The 23,843-nt window shown below is 41.8% G+C and overlaps 1 protein-coding gene across 1 annotated transcript in view; it reads right to left on the bottom strand.

Moving 5' to 3' along the window:
- Positions 1–23,843, bottom strand: part of LOC126237488 (uncharacterized) — a 304,303-nt gene that overhangs the window by 178,745 nt on the left and 101,715 nt on the right. The window contains exon 6 of the mRNA XM_049947633.1: positions 9,728–10,057. Within this exon, the coding sequence (XP_049803590.1) occupies positions 9,728–10,057 (330 nt within the window). The remainder of the gene's footprint in view (positions 1–9,727; positions 10,058–23,843) is intronic.

Raw genomic sequence — 23,843 nt, 5'->3', positions numbered from 1 at the left:
GAGGGAGGGTTTAAATAGAAAACTGCCAGGCAAAACTGTAGTTAATTCCACAAAACCTGGAAACGTACACAAATTTGAAATAGTTTACCTAAGTGCCATCTGATACACTAGAAGCTAGCATATGCCATAGTTACATACACAAAAATAATTGCTGGCCATGCATCTATGTCAAATAGGTAATGAGGGTTAATTTTAGTAGCATAGGCCTGTCTCACTGCATATAATGATGGATCCTGGCATGGGAGCTCTGCTTGGTGATGTTTCCAAGAGCTGCTGATAGTAGTTATGAAAAGTATACTGTTATACTTAAAAAAATCCCTATTTGTTTAAATATCTCAGTATATACCAGAGCTCAGAGCATTATCCACACAAAAATACGACATGCCCCTCAGCATAATATCAGTTGCAGAAAACCTCGTTTTGATACCTGGAGCTATTTACAAAATAAAAGTGGTGTTACTTACTTACTTACACAACTCACACTGTCTAGTGAACAAGAGCAGTCCTATTGTTTACCTGGGATGCTTCTGATGATAACCTGCCCTCTAATGAACACATGCCATCAATGACAAGAGAATCTATTTCATACACTTGGATTTTCATTAATTGCAATGAGGCACTGTGTCTTATGCTTTCTAGAAATCTAGGAATATAGAGTCTGCCTTTTGCCCTTCACCAATTGTTCATAGAATATCACACAAAAAAAGGTAAGCTACATTTCTTATGAGTGATGCTTTCTACATCCATACCAATTTGTATAAAGAAGTTTTTCTTTCTCAAGAAAATTTATTTTATTTCAACAAGAATTTTGCAGAAAGTTGACATTAAAGATACTGATCTCTAATTTTGCGGGTCTTTCTTTTATCCTTCTTCCATATGGGAGCCAACTGCATTTTTTAGCAGTTGTTTGGGAGTTTGCACCCGGCAACAGATTCATGATAAATGAAAGCTAAGTAAGGGACCAATGCTGGAGAGTACTATCTGCAAAACCGAATTGCAATTCCAAGTGGACATAGTGATTTATTTGTTTCCATCTCTTACAGTTGCTTCTCAATGCTAGGAATCATTACTTCTGTGTGGTACATGTGGGAGTCTGTGTGACAGTCCACTGATGATATATCCATACGATTGTTGTGTTTGTCAATATTTGCTTGTAACTTCCGATGTCTTCTCTGTCAGCACTATCATACCTTTATTTGATTAGCCAAACATCCATAACTGAGGAAGATGTTGATGTATATTGATAGAGGAAGCAGATTTTTATTCTATCAATATCATATCTTTATTATTTCAGTTGTGAGTAAAATTAATGACATTAACAGCAAGTTGTCATGGATTCCTGCAAAGGTATTTTCTGTTATCATTTTTTGTGCTCATAATTCAAGCTGACAATGCATGCTGCTCTGAATTAAAACATAACTGTACCAAGTCACATGACCTAGTTACTTCCCATTATGGTCATGTAGACGGTTCACCTTGCTGTTTTATAGATAGGAGTGGAACCACTTACATTCTGTGTAAAAGGAAGGAATGTATAGTGGCTTTTTCATTCAGGAATCACATTTGAATATTGGTTGTTTGTAAGAAGATCATGATTTACTTTCTGTGAGAAGGAGAAATGTCTACAAATACATATCAAATTCAACAACAGTAGAGTTGTGGTCTGTTGAGACAATGGTATATTGTTCTGCAACCTTACCGCACACTGTGGGTATGGAATCAATGGATTCAGGAAGACCATACCAGTGCCTCAATGTGACTAGCACCCACAAGGTCAGACATACTCTGACATGACAAAAGTCATAGGATAGTAATATGCATGTATACATATGGCAGTAGTATCACATACACAAGTTATAAAAGGGCAGTGCACTGGCAGAGCTATCATTTGTACTCAGATGATTCATGTGAAAAGGTGTCTGACATGATTATTGATGCACAATGGGAATTACCCCCCCATGAACCAAGGACCTTGCCGTTGGTGGGGAGGCTTGCATGCCTCAGCGATACAGATGGCCGTACCGTAGGTGCAACCACAACGGAGGGGTATCTGTTGAGAAGCCAGACAAACGAGTGGTTCCTGAAGAGGGGCAGTAGCCTTTTCAGTAGTTGCAGGGGCAACAGTCTGGATGATTGACTGATCTGGCCTTGTAACATTAACCAAAACGGCCTTGCTGTGCTGGTACTGCGAACGGCTGAAAGCAAGGGGAAACTACAGCCGTAATTTTTCCCGAGGACATGCAGCTTTACTGTATGATTAAATGATGATGGCGTCCTCGTGGGTAAAATAGTCCCCCATTCGGATCTCCGGGCGGGGACTACTCAAGAGGACGTCGTTATCAGGAGAAAGAAAACTGGCGTTCTACGGATCGGAGCGTGGAATGTCAGATCCCTTAATCGGGCAGGTAGGTTAGAAAATTTAAAAAGGGAAATGGATAGGTTAAAGTTAGATATAGTGGGAATTAGTGAAGTTTGGTGGCAGGAGGAACAAGACTTTTGGTCAGGTGATTACAGGGTTATAAATACAAAATCAAATAGGGGTAATGCAGGAGTAGGTTTAATAATGAATAAAAAAATTGGAGTGCGGGTTAGCTACTACAAACAGCATAGTGAACGCATTATTGTGGCCAAGATAGACACAAAGCCCATGCCTACTACAGTAGTACAAGTTTATATGCCAACTAGCTCTGCAGATGATGAAGAAATTGATGAAATGTATGACGAGATAAAAGAAATTATGCAGGTAGTGAAGGGAGACGAAAATTTAATAGTCATGGGTGACTGGAATTCGTCAGTAGGAAAAGGGAGAGAAGGAAAGATAGTAGGTGAATATGGATAGGGGGGAAGAAATGAAAGAGGAAGCCGCCTTGTAGAATTTTGCACAGAGCATAACTTAATCATAGATAACACTTGGTTTAAGAATCATATATATAATGGTAAGACAGAGATTTAGGAACCAGGTTTTAAATTGTAAGACATTTCCAGGGGCAGATGCGGATTCTGACCACAATCTATTGGTTATGAACTGCAGATTGAAACTGAAGAAACTGCAAATAGTTGGGAATTTAAGGAGATGGGACCTGGATAAACTGAAAGAACCAGAGGTTGTAGAGAGTTTCAGGGAGAGCATAAGGGAACAATTGACAGGAATGGGGGAAAGAAATACAGTAGAAGAAGAATGGGTAGCTCTGAGGGATGAAGTACCGTATTTACTCGAATCTAAGCCACACTTTTTTTCCGGTTTTTGTAATCCAAAAAACCGCCTGCGGCTTAGAATCAAGTGCAAAGCAAGCAGGAGTTCTGAAAAATATTGGTAGGTGCCGCCGCAACGAACTTCTGCTGTCGAATATATGTAGCGCTACACAGGCATGTTTTGTAGGCACAAAGATAAATACTGGCGCCAAAACCTCTGCATCAGTAAATAAATTTTTTTTTTAAAAAAAAAGGTGGAAGACGAGCTTTTTTTCTCCGCCCCGAGTTTCGACCACTGCATTTTCATATATTATCCAACGAAGTAAATACAAACTCCGTATTGTTCATCTTCGAATGTAGCAGAATTTCAATGTACTACGAAAATCCGACTGGCAAGACTGTTTGGGATGTTTGTCAATATGGCCAACTCTACGTTCTGAAATTTTTCCTATCTGTGAGAAGAGATGGTTGCTAATAGGAACTTTTATGAATTGTGAATCACATGCAGTATTCTCTTCACCGTAAGAATAATACGAATATAAACATTTTGCCATGTTTTCTTTTGTGTTTGCTGCTATCTCATTTAAATCTTGCCTGCCTAATAAACTACGAAACTAGAGTGAGACAACAGCAAACGCGGAAGAATATATGTATCGTGTCATGTTTATATTCGTATTAAGTGATACAGTCAGAAATGAAGCACGGCAACTGACTAGATTTTCAAATCTAAGATGACTCTAATTTCTGTGCAGAATTTGATGTACTAAAGAAGCGGCCGCAAAGATTTTCAAACGGAGAAAATTTTTCGCTAAACTCTCGTTCAGAACATGTCCTATCATACGCAGTCTATTATTTGGTTCTTGTTTATCATCATCAAAGAAACAGCAGTGTAAGTAACAACAAATAGCAGTCTCTTGCCATTGTTTCGCTAGTGAGACGATTCCTCTCTCTCTCTCTCTCTCCCTCTTTTTTTTTTTTTTTTTTTTTTTTTAGCGGCAGTAGCGCGCACAAAAGCAAGCCAGGACGCGAGCGGCAACAGTCCGTAAACACGCACTATCAGAATGCGACAAACAATGCGTGACACAGTACAGTAATGTATTTTCAGCTTAGAGTGACGTAAACACCTATAACAAAGAAAACGGCACTTATCAGATCGAAGCAAAATAAGCAATAGATTCAAACCAGACGAAGCACGTGAAAAAGTAAGAGTACCCGTATAAATACGGACGGAGCGCCTGACGCATAGCAATGGCTACCTGGTAAAGCTTAACTGCTAAGCTTACGACTCGAACAAAACTACTGTAGCTGTATCGTCATTCATTCGACCTAAATTGTGTCTCATATTACAATGGACCAACTTTGTTTCGATTTGGAGGTGCGCCCTAAACCTCTTCTCTCCCCTTGAATTTCGAGTCTCAAATTTCAGGTGCGGCTTAGATTCGGGAAATTTTTTTTCCTAGGTTTCGAGTCTCATTTTTCAGGTGCGGCTTAGATTCGAGTGCAGCTTATATTCGAGTAAATACAGCAGTGAAGGCAGCAGGGGATCAAGTAGGTAAAAAGATGAGGGCTAATAGAAATACTTGGGTAACAGAAGAAATATTGAATTTAATTCATGAAAGGAGAAAATATAAAAATGCAGTAAATGAAGCAGGCAAAAAGGAATACAAACGTCTCAAAAATGAGATTGACAGGAAGTGCAAAATGGCTAAGCAGGGATGGCTAGAGGACAAATGTAGGGATGTAGAGGCTCGTCTCACTATGGGTAAGATAGATACTCCCTACAGGAAAATTAAAGAGACCTTTGGAGAGAAGAGAACCACTTGTATGAATATCAAGAGCTCAGATGGCAGCCCAGTTCTAAGCAAAGAAGGGAAGGCAGAAAGGTGGAAGGAGTATATAGAGAGTTTATACAAGGGCGATGTACTTGAGGACAATATTATGGAAATGGAAGAGGATGTAGATGAAGATGAAATGGGATATAAGATACTGCGTGAAGAGTTTGACAGAGCACTGAAAGACCTGAGTCGAAACAAGGCCCCGGGAGTAGACAACATTCCATTAGAACTACTGATGGCCTTGGGAGAGCCAGTCATGACAAAACGCTACCATCTGGTGAGCAAGATGTATGAGACAGGTGAAATACCCACAGACTTCAAGAAGAATATAATAATTCCAATCCCAAAGAAAGCAGGTGTTGACAGTTGTGAAAATTACCGAACCATCAGTTTAATAAGTCACAGCTGCAAAATACTAACACGAATTCTTTCCAGACGAATGGAAAAACTTGTAGAAGCGGACCTCGGGGAAGATCAGTTTGGATTCTGTAGAAATGTTGGAACACGTGAGGCAATACTAACCTTACGACTTATCTTAGAAGAAAGATTAAGAAAAGGCAAACCTACGTTTCTAGCATTTGTAGACTTAGAGAAAGCTTTTGACAACGTTAACTGGAATACTCTCTTTCAAATTCTGAAGGTGGCAGGGGTAAAATACAGGGAGCGAAAGGCTATTTACAATTTGTACAGAAACCAGATGGCAGTTATAAGAGTCGAGGGGCATGAAAGGGAAGCAGTGGTTGGGAAAGGAGTGAGACAGGGTTGTAGCCTCTCCCCGATGTTATTCAATCTGTATATTGAGCAAGCAGTAAAGGAAACAAAAGATAAATTCGAAGTAGGTATTAAAATTCATGGAGAAGAAGTAAAAACTTTGAGGTTCGCTGATGACATTGTAATTCTGTCAGAGACAGCAAAGGACTTGGAAGAGCAGTTGAACGGAATGGACAGTGTCTTGAAAGGAGGAAATAAGATGAACATCAACAAAAGCAAAATGAGGATAATGGAAAGTAGTCAAATTAAATCGGGTGATGCTGAGGGGATTAGATTAGGAAATGAGACACTTAAAGTAGTAAAGGAGTTTTGCTATTTAGGGAGTAAAATAACTGATGATGGTCGAAGTAGAGAGTATATAAAATGTAGACTGGCAATGGCAAGGTAATCGTTTCTGAAGAAGAGAAATTTGTTAACATCGAGTATAGATTTAAGTGTCAGGAAGTCGTTTCTGAAAGTATTTGTATGGAGTGTAGATATGTATGGAAGTGAAACATGGACGATAAGTAGTTTGGACAAGAAGAGAATAGAAGCTTTCGAAATGTGGTGCTACAGAAGAATGCTGAAGATAAGGTGGGTAGATAATGTAACTAATGAGGAGGTATTGAATAGGACTGGGGAGAAGAGAAGTTTGTGGCATAAATTGACTAGAAGAAGGGATCGGTTGGTAGGACATGTTTTGAGGCATCAAGGGATCACAAATTTAGAACTGGAGGGCAGCGTGGAGGGTAAAAATCGTAGAGGGAGACTGTGAGATCAATACACGAAGCAGATTAAGAAGGATGTAGGTTGCAGTAGGTACTGGGAGATGAAAAAGCTTGCACAGGATAGAGTAGCATGGAGAGCTGCATCAAACCAGTCTCAGGACTGAAGACCACAACAAATGGGAATTAACAAACTCTGAACATGGAATGGTACAATGGTAATTAACAGACTCTGAACATGGAGTGGTAGTTGGAGCTAGACACATGGGACATTCCGTTTCGAACATCATTAGGGAACTCAAAATTCTAAGATGCACTGTGTCAAGAGTAGGCTGAGAATACCATTTTTCAGGCATTACCTCTCGCCATGGACAACACAGTGGCTGACGACCTTTAATTAATGACAGAGAGCAACACATTTGCATAAAGTTGTCAGTGCTAACAGAAAAGCAACACAACTTTTAACCACAAAAATCAATGTAGGATGTATGACGAACATACCATTAGGGTAGTGGGGTGAAATTTGGCATTCATGGGCTATGGCAGCAGACAGCTGACAAGAATGCCTTTACTAACAGCACCACATTGCCTGCAGTGCCTCTCCTGGACTCGTGACCATATCAGTTTGATCCTATATGACTGATAAACCATGGCCTGATCAGATGAGTCCCAATTTCAGTTGGTGGGAGCTGATGGTAAGGTTTGTGGCACTATCCCTTGAAGCTATGGACCCCAGTTGTCAAGAACACGCTGTGCAAGTTGGTGATGACTCTGTGATGGTGCAGGTTGTGTTTACATGGAACGGACTTGGTCCTCTAGTTCAACTGAACCAATCATTGACTGGAAATGACTGGACTTCATGTTCCCAAACAACATATGCAGGACAATACATCATGTCATTGTGCCACAATTGTTCATGACTGGTTTCAAGAACATTCTGGACAATTAAAGCAAATGACCTGGCCACCCAGATTTCCCAACATGAATCCCATCAAACATTTACGGGACATAATCGAGAGGTCAGTTTGTGCACAAAACCCTGCACTGGCAACATTTTTTGCAATTATGGATGGCTATAGAGGCAGCATGGCTCAATATTTCTGCGTGGGACTTCCATCAATTTGTTGAGTCCATATGACATGACTTGCTGCACTACATCAGGCAAAAAGAGGTCTGACACGGTATTAGGAGATACCCCATGACTTAGGTCACTTCAGTGTAGGATCTTATGTCCACATCATGTTTCTTTAGTCAGGAAGTGGGATTGTTTGTGGCAAGATAAGTATCCATGTGGAGAGAACAATGACATCAGGAACAACACAGGCTGTCAGCATGATAACCACTGTTGCTGTTTCCTTAGTGTGGCAACAGAGAATGATCCACTAACACTTGTGTACCCAACAACAACAATGAGCGCAGGAGTGACACCAAACAATTTTTTCAGATTACTGCTGTTACAGTGCACAGCATTCGATAGATGTATATGGGTGTGGAGGCTTTGAGGTAAATGAACTCCACCAGACTGCATTCGTCATCATCACATAGGTCGAGCACCTGGTATGATGGTACAGAGTGCCATTGGGTACACAACACAATCACCTGTGGTTCACATAGCCAGTAATTTGGGCACTAGTTGATGTATTTCTGACGGGTTAAGGCCAGTTGCTGCACCCTGCCTTCAGGGTTTCTATGATGATGTCTTTCAACTAGACAACTCATGACAACACATTGCCCCATCTGTCCTGATCTGTTTCGATACAGACGGTTTGACCATTGGCATGGCTAGCACATTCTTCAAATCTCTCCCCCACTGAAAACATTTGGTCATGGCTTACTGACAGACTGGCACAATGCCACTTGCTACAATTGATGATTCCTGTCATAGATCTGAAGCAGTATGGAATTACATACTCATATCAGTCATCCAAGGCAAGTGTGAAATGACACTCATCTGGGTTATAGTCATTGTTTCTGGCAGAACTGGAAGCTCTGCATACAAAATTTCACACCCTACATCCCTTCAAATCATCAACAAATTTGATCATGTATTCTTTCAACTACACTGTACACACACAACAACTAAAATGTTGTTTGCTATCATTCCTCAAATTGCAGTTTTAATGGTCAGCAGCATATATTTATTTTCTATGTAACTTGTCCTTGTGTAAATGAGTAAATGAAAGTTTGTCAGTTCTCTGATTTGACTTCAATTGGTATTTCCTATTATGTTCTTAAACTATATGCATATGTAAGTAACTTAAATGAAATCTAATTCATTTCAACATTATCCTAAGATAGGTCTTTATTTGTTTATTTCATGATTTTTGTAATAATAATATGATTTTACATGTATTATTTCCTTATGGACAGTATTTTAACACAAATTTTCATACTTTATTTGAATCTAGTAAGAGTGTCTACTTACAAACCATCAAAAAAGATACTATCGTTGACTCTTACAACAGGGTGTATATGCAGACAAGGAAAAAAAATTCTCAGATTTGTCCCAGGTTTCCCAGTTAAAAACACACTTTTTCCTGGATGAAAATACACCTTCTCTGTGTTATATGACAATATACTTTCCCTCAGACCTGTAAAATGTATCAGTCCTTTGAATGTTAAAGGTTTTATACACCAGCATAGAACTTCCCAGCACCTTAGGAAAAAAAATCTGTAGCAAAAAAATAATGCATTTTGGAAAGACCTTTGATATGTAGCAACATGTATGCTGCATATTTTCATGTTATAAAAGTATAAATACGAATTCCACCAAATATGGCACATTAGTTTCCGAAGCACTGAAATCAACACTGCAATGTGCTTTTGCCAGACAATCATAGCTCATATCATGTTACCTCAACAGCAAATGACAGTGTATATTAAGAGCATTCTAAGAATTTCTGGTTTCCTCCAGACAAAAAAATTCCCAAGTTTTTCCTGGATTTCCTGGTTGTCCCAGGGCATAAACACCCATTTTTAAAACCAACGTTGGAAAAGACACAACAGGCAGGAAGCAACTCAAAACTAAAAATATGCTAAAAGCTAATACCTAATTCCAGATCTTTACTGTCAATGAGCTACTGTAAGTAATTGTTAGATAATGACGAATAGTAAACATGTAAGAATTCACTCGTTCCAAATGTTAACTAATGATTAATAAATGTAGGGAAAAATGGTTTTCATAAATATGATCAACTGGGAAGAAAAAATAATCACTATACACACCTCATTTTCAATAGAAAAATGATTCTCATTTTCAGTTTCAGCAGACAAATTCTTATTATTTAATTGTACATCTTCAGTTATTCCAGGGTCAACAGTAGTTGCTCCCAGAGTATCTTTAGCTGCTGCATCAAAAGTGCATGAAGTCAATGTTGTGTTCTGTGATGCAGTTGAGTTTTGGTCATTCAACATAATGTGATTTTCATCTGAATCTGTTGCATATGATTTTGGGACGTTAGCAGCATCATTTTGCCAAAATTTTGCCAGGCTTTTCAACTTTCTTTGCAATACTTTGTTCTCCCTATTGCTCTTCAGCTGGAAAGCTTTATGGGCCTGTAAGTAGGAAGTACAAACAATAATCTTACAGTAATTTAGGACTAATACAACTTTGAAAGTTAAGAACTACACTCTTCCATTACTTTCAGTTTAATGTTCCATCAGTAAACAAGCAGTTTAATATGTAATTACCATAAACAATAATATCAAGAATATTTTGACAAAGGGATCAAAAGTTCATTCAAAACTTTAGTAAGAAGGCTTTGAAGATGGCGGCTAGTGACAAGAGTACATCATGTCTTAAGTGCAATAAATTAATAAAAACCACGGAAATATTCGTGATCTGTGGATTATGGTGTAGGTGTAGAAAACAGTTTCACAGTGATTGTGTTGGTCTAAGCAACAGTGAAATACGTCTCATGAGAAATTCAAAAGAGCGGATTAAGTTTTGTTGTGAAGCATGCGAGTCTGCCTTACATGTTCAGCTCACGAAAGAGGTAGGAACTACAACGCATTGGGAAGCTGCACAATATTTAAGGGAAAGCGCGTCAAGTGCAGAAGTGAGTAATATTAACGAGACAACAAGCTACAGCCACGTTGTAAAAAATAGTGTTTGTAATTACGGTAAAGGAGAAATCAAAAAGTTAAATGAACCCATCCTTTTTTTCCACTAAAGTAAGTCTTTCCGCTCCCGGGATTGGAAAGACTCCTTACCCTTTCCCTTAAAACCCTCATCCTTTCGTCTTTCCCTCTCCTTCCCTCTTTCCTGACGAGGCAACCGTTGGTTGCGAAAGCTAGAATTTTGTGTGTATGTTTGTGTTTGTTTGTGTGTCTATCGACCTGCCAGCGCTTTCGTTTGGTAAGTCACATCATCTTTGTTTTTAGATATATTTTTCCCACGTGGAATGTTTCCCTTTATTATATTCATATCATTAATTGGAACCCAACAATTACGTTTGTTATTGTCACTGTTGCATTTCGAAATCTTTTCTGTTGCCTTATTTTCTCTTTCTGTTTTTGCCAGTAGTTTCACTTTGTATTCACCTTCTCCTTTTTACCGTAATCTACTATACTATTTTATCCCGCCATTATATACTAAATAATACGTAACCCACTTCCAAACCATAACCAAAAATAATTTTTTCCGCTTTCAACACTACCGCTGCTATAAAATCCACCGTTTCTATTTCACAAACAGTTCCTTTCACCTATTAAACAACCATTTCGGCTAGTTCTAATAACTTTCGCTTTATTTCTATTTCCTTTTTTCCCACATCACTGATAATTTTTAGCCGCTTCCCACAGGTTTTAACGTCATTATTTCTTCGTCAGACAATTGTTAGCCTCATTTTCATAATCTGCCACCACAAAACCACTCCTTTTAATACATTTACACGCAATTGATTCGAAATTTTCCCGAATTTCTCCGTCCTTTAACGTGTTTTGTCGGCAACACAACCACCTAACCTTTGTGCATATTGTTGTCTACCAACCCAAGTCCAATATAGCCCAGCTGTAACCAACACTTTTTCGCCTTTTTTCACACCAGATCTCCAGTTACTTTCCAGTTCACCTTTATCTCTCCCCATATATTTTGATTTTCATTTTCATTTCAGCCTCATGTTACACTTTCCACCTTCTAATACCATGTCATCTCTGGCTGCAACCCTTCTTTCCATCAGTCCCTATACCAGTTCCAAACTGAACAATCCATTGTCCTCACCCACCTAATCCTTCACCTACACATCAACTCAGCCAATGACCACACCCGTCAACTCCTATCCTTAATAAAAGGCCTCAATCTTTCCTCTCCCACATCCACACCGGCTGTTCAGAGCATCCTCCTACAGGCCAACCGCAAATTAGAACAGCATGCCACCCTCCACCTCAAAAAACTATCCAATCTCCTGGTTTCCCACCTCCGGAAAGGCAACTCACTCACCCTTCACAACCTTTGCAGCAAACCTCAACCTCCTCTGATTGCACACAAACCCAGTCTCTCCCATCTACTCAATCTCCCACTTCCAGCTCCACTCCCTCCAAAACCTCAAAATTCCAATCAACACAATCTGGAACCACAACACCCTAATTCAGTGGTTAACCTTTCCTCCAAACCTCTCTCCCAATCCGAAACCTCTGTCCTATCCAAAGGCCTCACCTTCAGCCCCACTCCCAGATTCAACCAAACAGCCCTCGTCAAAGATTTACTGTCCTACACTCGTACTCTCTGCTGGAAATATCACTTTGCCACGAAAAAAAATGATCCTAATCCTACTCCTAATGATCCAACTCCCCAAGACACTATCCAAATTGAACCCTGCCTGGAACAGTTCCATCCTCCGTCACAGCGGGACCCACCTCCTCTTCCTCAAAATCACCCTCTCCAAACCTTCCAGGAATTTCTGACTTCCAGCCTTGCCTCTCAATCCTTCTCAAAAACCTTAATCCTACTCCCAACATCACCACTGCTGAAGCCCAGGCTATCCGTGATCTGAAGGCTGACCGATCCATCGTCATTCTTCCGGCGGACAAGGGTTCCACGACCGTGGTACTCGATCGTCAGGAGTATGTGGCTGAGGGACTGTGTCAGCTTTCAGACAAATCCACATACAAAGTTTGCCAAGGTAATCCCGTTCCTGATGTCCAGGCGGAGCTTCAAGGAATCCTCAGAACCATAGGCCCACTGCAAAACCTTTCACCTGACTCCATCAACCTCCTGACCCCACCGACACCCCGCACCCCTACCTAGTACCTTCTTCCTAAAATTCACAAACCCAATCATCCCGGCCGCCCCATTGTAGTTGGTTACCAAGCCCCCACAGAACGTATCTCTGCCTACGTAGATCAACACCTTCAAACCATTACATGCAGCCTCCCATCCTTCATCAAAGACACCAACCACTTTCTCGAATGCCTGGAATCCTTACCCAATCTGTTACCCCTGGAAACCATCCTTGTAACCATTGATGCCACTTCCTTATACACAAATATTCCGCATGTCCAGGGCCTCGCTCCGATGGAGCACTTCCTTTCACGCCGATCACCTGCCACCCTACCTAAAACCTCTTTCCTCATTACCTCATCCTGACCCACAACTTCTTCACTTTTGAAGGCCAGACATACCAACAATTAAAGGGAACAGCCATGGGTACCAGGATGGCCCCCTCGTACGCCAACCTATTCATGGGTCGCTTAGAGGAAGCCTTCTTGGTTACCCAGGCCTGCCAACTCAAAGTTTGGTACAGATTTATTGATGACATCTTCATGATCTGGACTCACAGTGAAGAAGAACTCCAGAATGTCCTCTCCAACCTCAACTCCTTTGGTTCCATCAGATTCACCTGGTCCTACTCCAAATCCCATGCCCCTTTCCTTGACGTTGACCTCCATCTGTCCAATGGCCAGCTTCACACGTCCGTCCACATCAAACCCACCAACAAGGAACAGTACCTCCATTATGACAGCTGCCACGCATTCCACATCAAACAGTCCCTTTCCTACAGCCTAGGTCTTCGTTGCAAACGAATCTGCTCCAGTCCGGAATCCCTGAACCATTACACCAACAACCTGACAACAGCTTTCGCATCCCGCAACTACCCTCCCGACCTGGTACAGAAGCAAATAACCAGAGCCACTTCCCCATCCCCTCAAAACCCAGAACCTCCAACAGAAGAACCACAAAAGTGCCCCACTTGTGACAAGATACTTTCCGGGACTGGACCAGACTCTGAATGTGGCTCTCCAGCAGGGATACGACTTCCTCAAATCCTACCCTGAAATGAGATCTATCCTTCATGAAATCCTCCCCACTCCACCAAGAGTGTCTTTCCGCCATCCACCTAACCTTCGTAACCTGTTAGTTCATCCCTATGAAATCCCCAAACCACCTTCCCTACCCTCTGGCTCCTACCTTTGTAACCGCCCCGGTGTAAAACCTGTCCCATGCACCCTCCCACCACCACCTACTCCAGTCCTGTAACCCGGAAGGTGTACACGATCAAAGCAGAGCCACGTGTGATCGCACCCACATGATTTACCAACTGACCTGAGTACACTGTTACGCATTCTATGTGGGAATGCCCAGCAACAAACTGCCCATTCGCATGAATGGACACAGGCAGACAGTGTTTGTTGGTAATGAGGATCACCCTGTGGCTAAACATGCCTTGGTGCACGGCCAGCACATCTTGGCACAGTGTTACACTGTCCGGGTTATCTGGATACTTCCCACTAACACCAACCTATCCAAACTCCGGAAATGGGAACTTGCTCTTCAATATATCCTCTCTTCCCGTTACCCACTAGGCCTCAATCTTTGCTAATTTCAAGTTGCCGCCGTCATACCTCACCTGTCATTCAGCAACATCTTTGCCTCTGCACTTCCGCCTCGACTGACATCTCTGCCCAAACTCTTTGTCTTTGAATATGTCTGCTTGTGTCTGTATATGTGTGGATGGATATGTGCGTGTGTGCGAGTGTATACCTGTCCTTTTTTCCCCCAAGGTAAGTCTTTCCGCTCCCGGGATTGGAATGACTCCTTACCCTCTCCCTTAAAACCCACATCCTTTCGTCTTTCCCTCTCCTTCCCTCTTTCCTGATGAGGCAACAGTTTGTTGCGAAAGCTTGAATTTTGTGTGTATGTTTGTGTTTGTTTGTGTGTCTGTCGACCTGCCAGCACTTTCATTTGGTAAGTCACATCATCTTTGTTTTTAGATATATTTTTCCTACGTGGAATGTTTCCCTCTATTATAACCATATATATAAAAACAAAGGTGATGTGACTTACCAAATGAAAGTGCTGGCAGGTCGATAGACACACAAACATACACACAAAATTCGAGCTTTCGCAACCAACGGTTGCTTCGTCAGGAAAGAGGGAAGGAGAGGGGAAGATGAAAGGATGTGGGTTTTAAGGGAGAGGGTAAGGAGTCATTCCAATCCCGGGAGCAGAAAGACTTACCTTAGGGGGAAAAAAGGACAGGTATTCACTCGCGCGCACACACAAATATCCATCCGCACATACACAGACACAAGCAGACATTTGTGTCTGTGTATGTGCGGTTGGATATGTGTGTGTGTGTGTGTGTGCGCGAGTGTATACCTGTCCTTTTTTCCCCCAAGGTAAGTCTTTCCGCTCCTGGGATTGGAATGACTCCTTACCCTCTCCCTTAAAACCCACATCCTTTCGTCTTTCCCTCTCCTTCCCTGTTTCCTGACGAAGCAACCGTTGGTTGCGAAAGCTTGAATTTTGTGTGTATGTTTGTTTTTGTGTCTATCGACCTGCCAGCGCTTTCGTATGGTAAGTCACATCATCTTTGTTTATATATGTATAACTTCTGCGCAATTTCAGTGCAGTAATGTGTTCATTGTAAATGTGTGAGAGTGTGTCTTTGTGTGTGTGTGTGTGTGTGTGTGTGTGTGAGAGAGAGAGAGAGAGAGAGAGAGAGAGAGAGAGAGTAAGTACAATCTAACTTCTGCACCATTTCAGTGCAGTAATGTGTTCATTGTAAATAAGTATTATTGTACTTGTATTACATGTTTATTACCTTATAAATAAATAAAAACATTTTTATTTTAAATTCAGTGCATTAGTATTTGTAAAATAACTTTCATATAGTGTTCATTAAAAAAAGACTATCATTCCACTTGGGATCTGTGGAATGGTACATTAGCTTATTTGTTTTAGTTGTAAATATTTGTCATGTATTGTTGTTTTTCTGACATGTTCCACATCCTGGAGGACCTCCTCACTATGGATCAATTGGAATGGAAATAAATCTAATCTAATCTAAAAAAACAAATAAACAAACAATTATACTCATGTAGTTATCAGCTGAAAGGAGGGTAGATGGACATCAACAAAAGCAAAACAAGGAACATGGAATGTGGTCGAATTAAATCAGGTGATGCTGAGGGAATTGGATTAGGAAATGAGATACTTAAAGTAGTGGATGGGTTTTGCTATTTGGGGAGCAAAATAACTGATGATGGTAGAAGTAGGGAAGATATAAAATGTAGACTGGTAATGGCAAGAAAAGCGTTTCTGAAGAAGAGAAATTTGTTAACATCAAGTGTAGATTTAAGTGTCGGGAAGTCATTTCTGGAAGTATTTGTATGGAGTGTAGCCATGTATGGAATTGAAACATGGATGATAAACAGTTTAGACAAGAAGAGAATAGAAGCTTTTGAAATGTGGTGCTACCGAAGAATGCTGAAGATTTGGTGGGTAGATCACGTAATTAATGAGGAGGTACTGAACAGAATTGGGGAAAAGAGGAATTTGTGGCACAACTTGACTAGAAGAGGAGATCGGTTGGTAGGACATGTTCTGAGGCATCAAGGCATAATGAATTCAGTATTGGAGGGAAGTGCGGAGGGTAAAACTCATAGAGAGAGACCAAGGCATGAATACACTAAACAGATTCAGAAGGATGTAGATTGCAGTATTTACTTGGATATGAAGAAGCTTGCACACAATAGAGTAGCATGGAGAGCTGCATCAAACCAGTATCAGGACTGAAGACTAAAACAACAACAACAACAAGAACTGTTATCAGTTTGCTGAAAATTTCAGTACTTTTTATGCCAAAGTCTTTGCTTGTTTATTCAAGTAGCTTCTCATTTGGCCTCATGAAGCTGAGATAAGCTCTTCCTGACTTTTCCACTCCACATGAACCAGAAATAGCCTACAGAAACTGCACCCTGAATCTCTGAGACAGTAACGAGGGACACTAACAACTAAACAATACAAGAAGAAACACAGGCAATACTTATAAACACTAAAAATGCAGAGAAGTGTACTATTTTTTTTTCCCTTAAGGTACTGCCTAGTCAGCAATAATAAAGGCATAAAACTTACAGTTTATTGCTGTGTAGGTTTTAAATAAACTGAAATAATGGAAACAATAGGATGGAATAGCAACAATGTGAAAAGGAGTGACAGCTGTTCTCCACTTAGAGGATATGTTGAGAGGCACACAAGTACACTGGAAGAAAAAGGGGGGAGAGGATTGCTAGACACCATAAGCTGTCAGATTAAGTTCTTCAGATAATGGAAAAATCAGGATGAAATAACAACAATATTGTGACAAAGACAGGTTGCTACTCACCATATGGGAGTTGTTGAGTTGCACACAGGCACAACTGTGTGAGCTTTCAGACAAAAGACCTCCTTTTAATGTAGAAAACACACACAAACTGACATGCAAGCACAACTCATTCGCACACATGACCACTGTCTCTGGCCACTAACGCGAGACTGTGAGCAACTGTGCCTCATGGGAGAAGCAATCTGAGTGGTAGTGGTAAGGAGGAGGCTGGAGCGGGGAGTGGAAGGGATGGCAAAGTAAGGGTGGGGGAGTTCGTAGTGCTGCTTTTGGGAGCATGCAGAGATGTAAAGAGGACGGGGTAGGGGTTGGACAGTTTGAAGGGGAGCGGTGTGGGAAAAGGAAAAGTAGAGGATGGGAAGATAGGAGAGAGACTAGTGGGTGTGTTGGTGGAATAGAAGGCTGTGTAGTGCTGGAGTGGGAGTAAGGGTGGGGGTAAGCGGATGGAGGACAGGGACTAGTGATGGTTCATGCCAGGGCAGTTACAGGAAAATAGGATATATTCCAGGGAGAGTTTCCAGCTGCACAATTCAGAAAAGTTGGTGTTGGTAGGAAGACTCCAGATGTCACAGGCTGTGGAGAAGTCATTGAAGTGAAGCACATTGTGTTTGACAGCGTGTTCTGCATCTGGGTAGTCCAGCTGTCTCTTGGCCACAGTTTGTTGGCAGCCATTCATGCAGACAGACAGCTTGTTGGCTGTCATGCCCTCATAAAATGCAGTGCAGTGGTTTCAGCTTAGCTTGTAGCTCACATGACTGGTTTCGCAGGTAACCCTGCCTTTGATGAGATAGGTGACACTTATGCCCGGACTGAAGCAGGTGGTGGTGGGAGGATGTATGTGACAGGTCTTGTATCTAGGTCTATTAAAGCAGTAGTAGCTATGAGGCAAACATTGGGAGCAAGAAGAGGAAGAGCAGGGTTAGAGGAGATCCTAGTGCAGTATGTGGGAGTTTACAGGGATCTGATGCAAACAGAACAGATGGGCTGCTAGGTTCATCTGTGCTTGAGGGGCAGGGGAGAGGGAGAGGGAAACCAAAGGGGAGAGGAGAAAAGTTTGGAGGGGGAAATGACTATGTAGCTGTGCTTGTGGATAGAAGGCACATGTAGAGCTTGACTGAGAGCAGGGATGGGGATAGGTAGGTGGATGACATAGACTAGCAAAGGTTGAGGCCAGTGGGGTTATGGAAACAAAGAATATCTTGCAGGGAGAGTTTCTTGCAGGGAGAGTTTCCATCTGCACAACCACTAAAACTGATGTCGATGGGAAGAATAGACATGACAGTCCTTCCAGCAGTACTGAAATCAAGCACATCATATTGGGCATAATGCTCAGTGACTGGGCAGTCCTCAGCAACTCACTAGCTAGCAGCTAAGTTGGTAGATCTCATGGCTGCTTTCACAGATGACTCTGTCATTCTTGTGGTTGGCAATGTCTGTGACAGAACTGGAGTAACAGTAGTGACATCATGTATCAGACAGGTCTTGTATCTCAGTCCATGTCTCTATCTATGACAGAACTAGAGTAGTAGCAGTGGGAGGATGTATCAGACACGTCTTGCATCTCAGTCAGTGACCAGGAAGGAGGTTGCAGACTTGGAGTCAGACATTTGGAAGATGAGTGTTCAATAACAACAAGACCACCTAGCAGCTGTTCCATCCTGTCCACATCATGTCCTTGCACATGCCCACAGACAGCATTAGCAACTTCCCCCACCTATCCTACTATCCTCCCTTCCCACCCCACACCTTTTCTGTACCACTCCTACCTGTCCACCCCAGCAAAGATTGCTATTCATCACAGACACATTTCAGCCTTACTGCTCGTTGATGACAGTAGTCATGGGTGTGTGATTTGTGCATTTGTAATTGTGTGTGTATTTTGATTTGCCTAATCTGTTGAAGGAATTAGTATATCTAAAAACAATCCGTCTCTAATGACCTCGTTGTCGACGAGACGTTAAACACTAACCACCACCATCTAAAAACAAAGATGATGTGACTTACCAAATGAAAGTGCTGGCAGGTCGACAGACACACAAACAAACACAAACATACACACAAAATTCTACCTTTCGCAACCAACGGTTGCTTCGTCAGGACAGAGGGAAGGAGAGGGAAAGACGAAAGGATGTGGGTTTTAAGGGAGAGGGTAAGGAGTCATTCCAATCCCGGGAGCGGAAAGACTTACCTTGGGGGAAAAAAGGACAGGTATACACTTGCACACACACACATATCCATCCGCACATACACAGACACGAGCAGACATTGTCTGCTCGTGTCTGTGTATGTGCGGATGGATATGTGTGTGTGTGCGAGTGTATACCTGTCCTTTTTTCCCCCAAGGTAAGTCTTTCCGCTCCCGGGATTGGAATGACTCCTTACCCTCTCCCTTAAAACCCACATCCTTTCATCTTTCCCTCTCCTTCCCTCTTTCCTGACGAAGCAACCGTTGGTTGCGAAAGCTAGAATTTTGTGTGTATGTTTGTGTTTGTTTGTGTGTCTGTCGACCTGCCAGCACTTTCATTTGGTAAGTCACATCATCTTTGTTTTTAGATATATTTTTCCTACGTGGAATGTTTCCCTCTATTATAATCATATCATAGAAGGAATTAGTATGATAGATTATAATATCTAGCAGTCTTTTTTCACTGTGGCTATGTGCTATTCAACACCTCCTCTAATTGGTGAGCAGAAATCTATCCTTTCCATACTGTTGTCTTTCCACCTGCGATTTTCTACTGTTTGGTTTTCCTTGTGGATCCTCCTACAACCCAGTTCTGTTTACCTTTGTTACTGTTCTCTGTCACACTGTATTACTCAGTGTCTATCCTCATCTTTATCTTCCTATATTTCCTTATCACCTTTCAAATTGCTACCACACACCCTGTAAAACTCTTGACTTGTGAGACATCCTGTATCAACCTTCTCATCCGAGCCCAACACATCATTATATGTTCCCGAATGCTGTAACTGCAGCACCTTGTATCCCACATTCTCCCCATGGATATAATAATTCCTGGACCTTCAAATTGATTCCACTGCCTCCCTTCACCCACACACAGTTTCCTGGTACTGGCTGAACCAAGTGTACCTCCTTGTATCTTGTACTAACAGCCTTTCCCCTTGTTCAATGCAAGCACCTCACTGCCCACACCCAAAATAGTATCTGCAGCACCATCTCTTTGCACACATCACCTAACAACCTACACTCCACTCTGTTATGATATTTTTTATTTTTTTTTATTTCCATTTTCACTCTGACCTCAACCTGTTTTCACATAAATTTTATTTCATTTTTCACCTAACTTTTCACTATACTTATGTTCTTTCAATATACCTAATCTTGTTTGTTTTTTGTGACATTCTCACATATGTTTACATACTTTTGTATATTTTTATGTGTTTTTATTCCCCACTATGGATCCTTGATCTTTCCAACTGCACAAATACATAAAAGTTTCCCTATCCGTAGCCAGAACCCAGTGCCATGCTAATGGATTCCCCCAAATGACCTGATCATCAAATCAACTATCTCCAGCTGCAACTCATCCTATCACAGTGACCTCCACCTCTTCACACTCCTACATTCCATAACCCTCACCAACCTGGTACTGCAAAACCATATAAAAATTAAGTCCAAACCTCCTTGCACTACCTCTGCTTCATCTGTGAAATCCTTCTGCTCTGCAATCTGAAATTCCCGCATCTCATCTTCCATACTGAAACTTCAAAATGGTTCAAATGGCTCTGAGCACTATGCGACTTAACTTCTGAGGTTATCAGTCGCCTAGAACTTAGAACTAATTAAACCTAACTAACCTAAGGACATCACACATATCCATGCCCGAGGCAGGATTCAAACCTGCGACCGTAGCGGTCACTCGGTTCCAGACTGTAGCGCCTAGAACCGCACGGCCACTCCGGCCGGCCAATACTGAAACTCTTCCTCTCCAGGAACTAGAGCAGCACACACAATGCCACTGCCAAAACCTGCCCAATCTGTTCACCTCACACTTCCGTCTTGGACAATCACTATCCACAACCATTACAAAAGCCTCTATTAAACCTCCTGCGTATCCCCCTCTACAAGAGCCTCTATTAAACATCCCTTACATCCCCTCATAGCCCCTAAACCCTACCTAACAGATATATTTCATTTGCCATACCCTCACAAACTTCCTCTCATCATGCTACAGAACCCAGAGCCTAAATAGTCCCACAACATAGGGTTGAAACTGTCCTCTAAAAGCCTCAATCCCACAGGAGCACCAGGCCTTTCCAAAGGATTTACCTTTTGCCCAAGTCACAAATTCAGTAATTGGGCTTGTCAAAGAACTTTTGTCCTTCTACCAGCCCATACAGTGGAAACACTTTTTCCATCATTAACCCTACCAATCACACTTCAGTCGTAACCAATACTGAACCCTACAGTACTTAATATACTCCTCTACCCAACTGTAATCTGCTCCACTCCCCCAAATCAACCCCTGTTAACTTTCCAGAATTTCCTAACCTCTGTGGTTACGAACTGCAGGGATTACCTGGCAGAGGGAATCCGATGGCTATCAGATCTGTTCAACTACAAGCTCTGCCACAGTGACCCGACCCTATTCTAGGATTCCAAAATGATCTCCACTCCCTCCTCAAACCCCTAGGTCCATCCTACAGCCTCTCCATCTCCCTTCTCACTCCCACCACTCCCCATGTTCTGCCTTCTACATATTTTCTAAAGTACAAAAACATCACACTGATGATGCCCCATTGTGGCTGGTTAATGTGTCCCTACAGAGAGAGTCTCTGCCCTTGTGTACCAACACTTTCAGCCTATTACCTATTTCTTACCCTCCTACAAAAAAGAAACTAACAATTTCCTCTACTGACTCTCCACATTTCCTGTTCCTTTACCTCTCAGCATCCTGCTTGTCACTGACAGTGTCAGCTCTCTCTACACTAACACCCCAATGCCCATGTTTTTACCACTACTGAACAATACCTTTTCCAATGCCTAGCTGACTCCAAACCTACAATCTTGTTCCTGGTCACCATGCCCAACTACAATCTCAATCACAATAAACTCTCCTCTTAAGACAACATCTACAAACAAATCCATAGTACAGCAGTGAGCACCTGCATGGCATCATCCTCCACCAACCTATTCATGTGGCATCTAGAGGAATCCTTGACAACAACCAAGAATCCCAATTCCTTCAACTGGTCCAGTTTCATTGATGGCATCTTCATCAACTGGACTGAGGGTGAGGTCACCTTATCCACATTTGTCCAGCAGCTCAACATCTTTCCCCCATTCCCTTCAAATGATCCACCTCAGTACAACAAACCACCTTTCTCAATGACAATCTCCACGTCAATGATGGCTGCATCAGTAACTCTGCCAGTATCAAACCTACCAACCACCAACTCCAACAGCTGCCACCTGCTGCACACCAAAAAGTCCTTCCATGCAGTCTTGCCACCTGTGTTCATCATATCTGCAGTGACGAGCAGACCTTCTCCAACTATATCAGGGGTCTTGCTTAGGAACTCACAGACAGAAATTACCCTACCCACCTTGTCCACAACAGATCTCTTATGCCTTTTCTTCCAATTTACCTACCATCCCCTATATATCCACTGACTGACCACAAAGGAGCATCCTCTCATGAGTCAGTACCACTTATGTGACTGGAGCAAATGAATCACTTTCTCCATAATTATTTTGGCACTTCTCATCACGACCTGAAGTGAGAAATAACCTCCTTACTTTCACCCCTATCCCTCCCCCAGTGGTATTCTGCAATCCACACAACCTCCACAATATCGTTGTCTTTCCCTATGCTAACCCTGCTCCTCACCTTGTTCCATGGTTCATATCCCTGCAATAGACCTAGATGTAAGACTTTTGCCATCCATCTTCTCCCTTAAATGTACTTCAGTTCTGTCACATGTATCTCTAACCCCATCCACCTGTGAAAGCAGCTATGTTATCTACCAACTTAGCTGTAACCACTGTGTCATATTCTATGTGGGTGTGACCACCAACAAGCTGTTTGTTTGCATGAGCAACCAACACTAAACTGTGGATAAGAACCATCCAGTTGCTGAGCATGCTGCCCAACATGAAGTGCTTTATTTAAATGACTGCTTCACATTCTGGCCATCTGGTTTCTTTCCACAAATGCCAGCTTTTTTTAAATGCACAGGAGGGAGCACTCCCCACAACATATCTGTCATTTCCATCATTCACCTGGCCTCAACATCCACTAGTCCCTGCATGCTCCCAAAGGCATCAACAGCATCTTCCCTGGTCCTAAGCCTGCTACCCCACTCTCCCCACTCCACACACAGTATGACCATGGCTTTTTCAGTCTGCTTTTTAACCTAGCATTTACCTCTCAATAATGTGATATACATAAATGATCTAATAGACATGATGCGCAGCTATTAGCTGACAATGCCATGATTTACAGGAAGGTGTCATTGTTGAGTGATTGCAGGAGGATACATGATGACTTAGACCAAACTTCTGCTTGATGTCACAAATGGTAGCTTGCTCTAAATGTAAAAAATATAAGTTAATGCAAATGAATAGGAAAAATCAGCCTGTAATGTCTGAATACAACATTAATAGTGTGCTGCTTGACACAGTCATATCAGTTAAATATCTAAGCGTAATGTTGCAAAGCAATATGAAATGGAATGAGATAAAAGGGCATTAGTAGGGAAGGCAAACGGTTGGA

Source organism: Schistocerca nitens, chromosome 2 (genome assembly GCF_023898315.1).
Source record: "Schistocerca nitens isolate TAMUIC-IGC-003100 chromosome 2, iqSchNite1.1, whole genome shotgun sequence".
In the NCBI taxonomy this organism is placed as follows: domain Eukaryota; kingdom Metazoa; phylum Arthropoda; class Insecta; order Orthoptera; family Acrididae; genus Schistocerca; species Schistocerca nitens.
The sequence above is the reverse complement of the archived record's forward strand: the minus strand, read 5'-3'. Positions and strand labels throughout refer to the sequence as shown.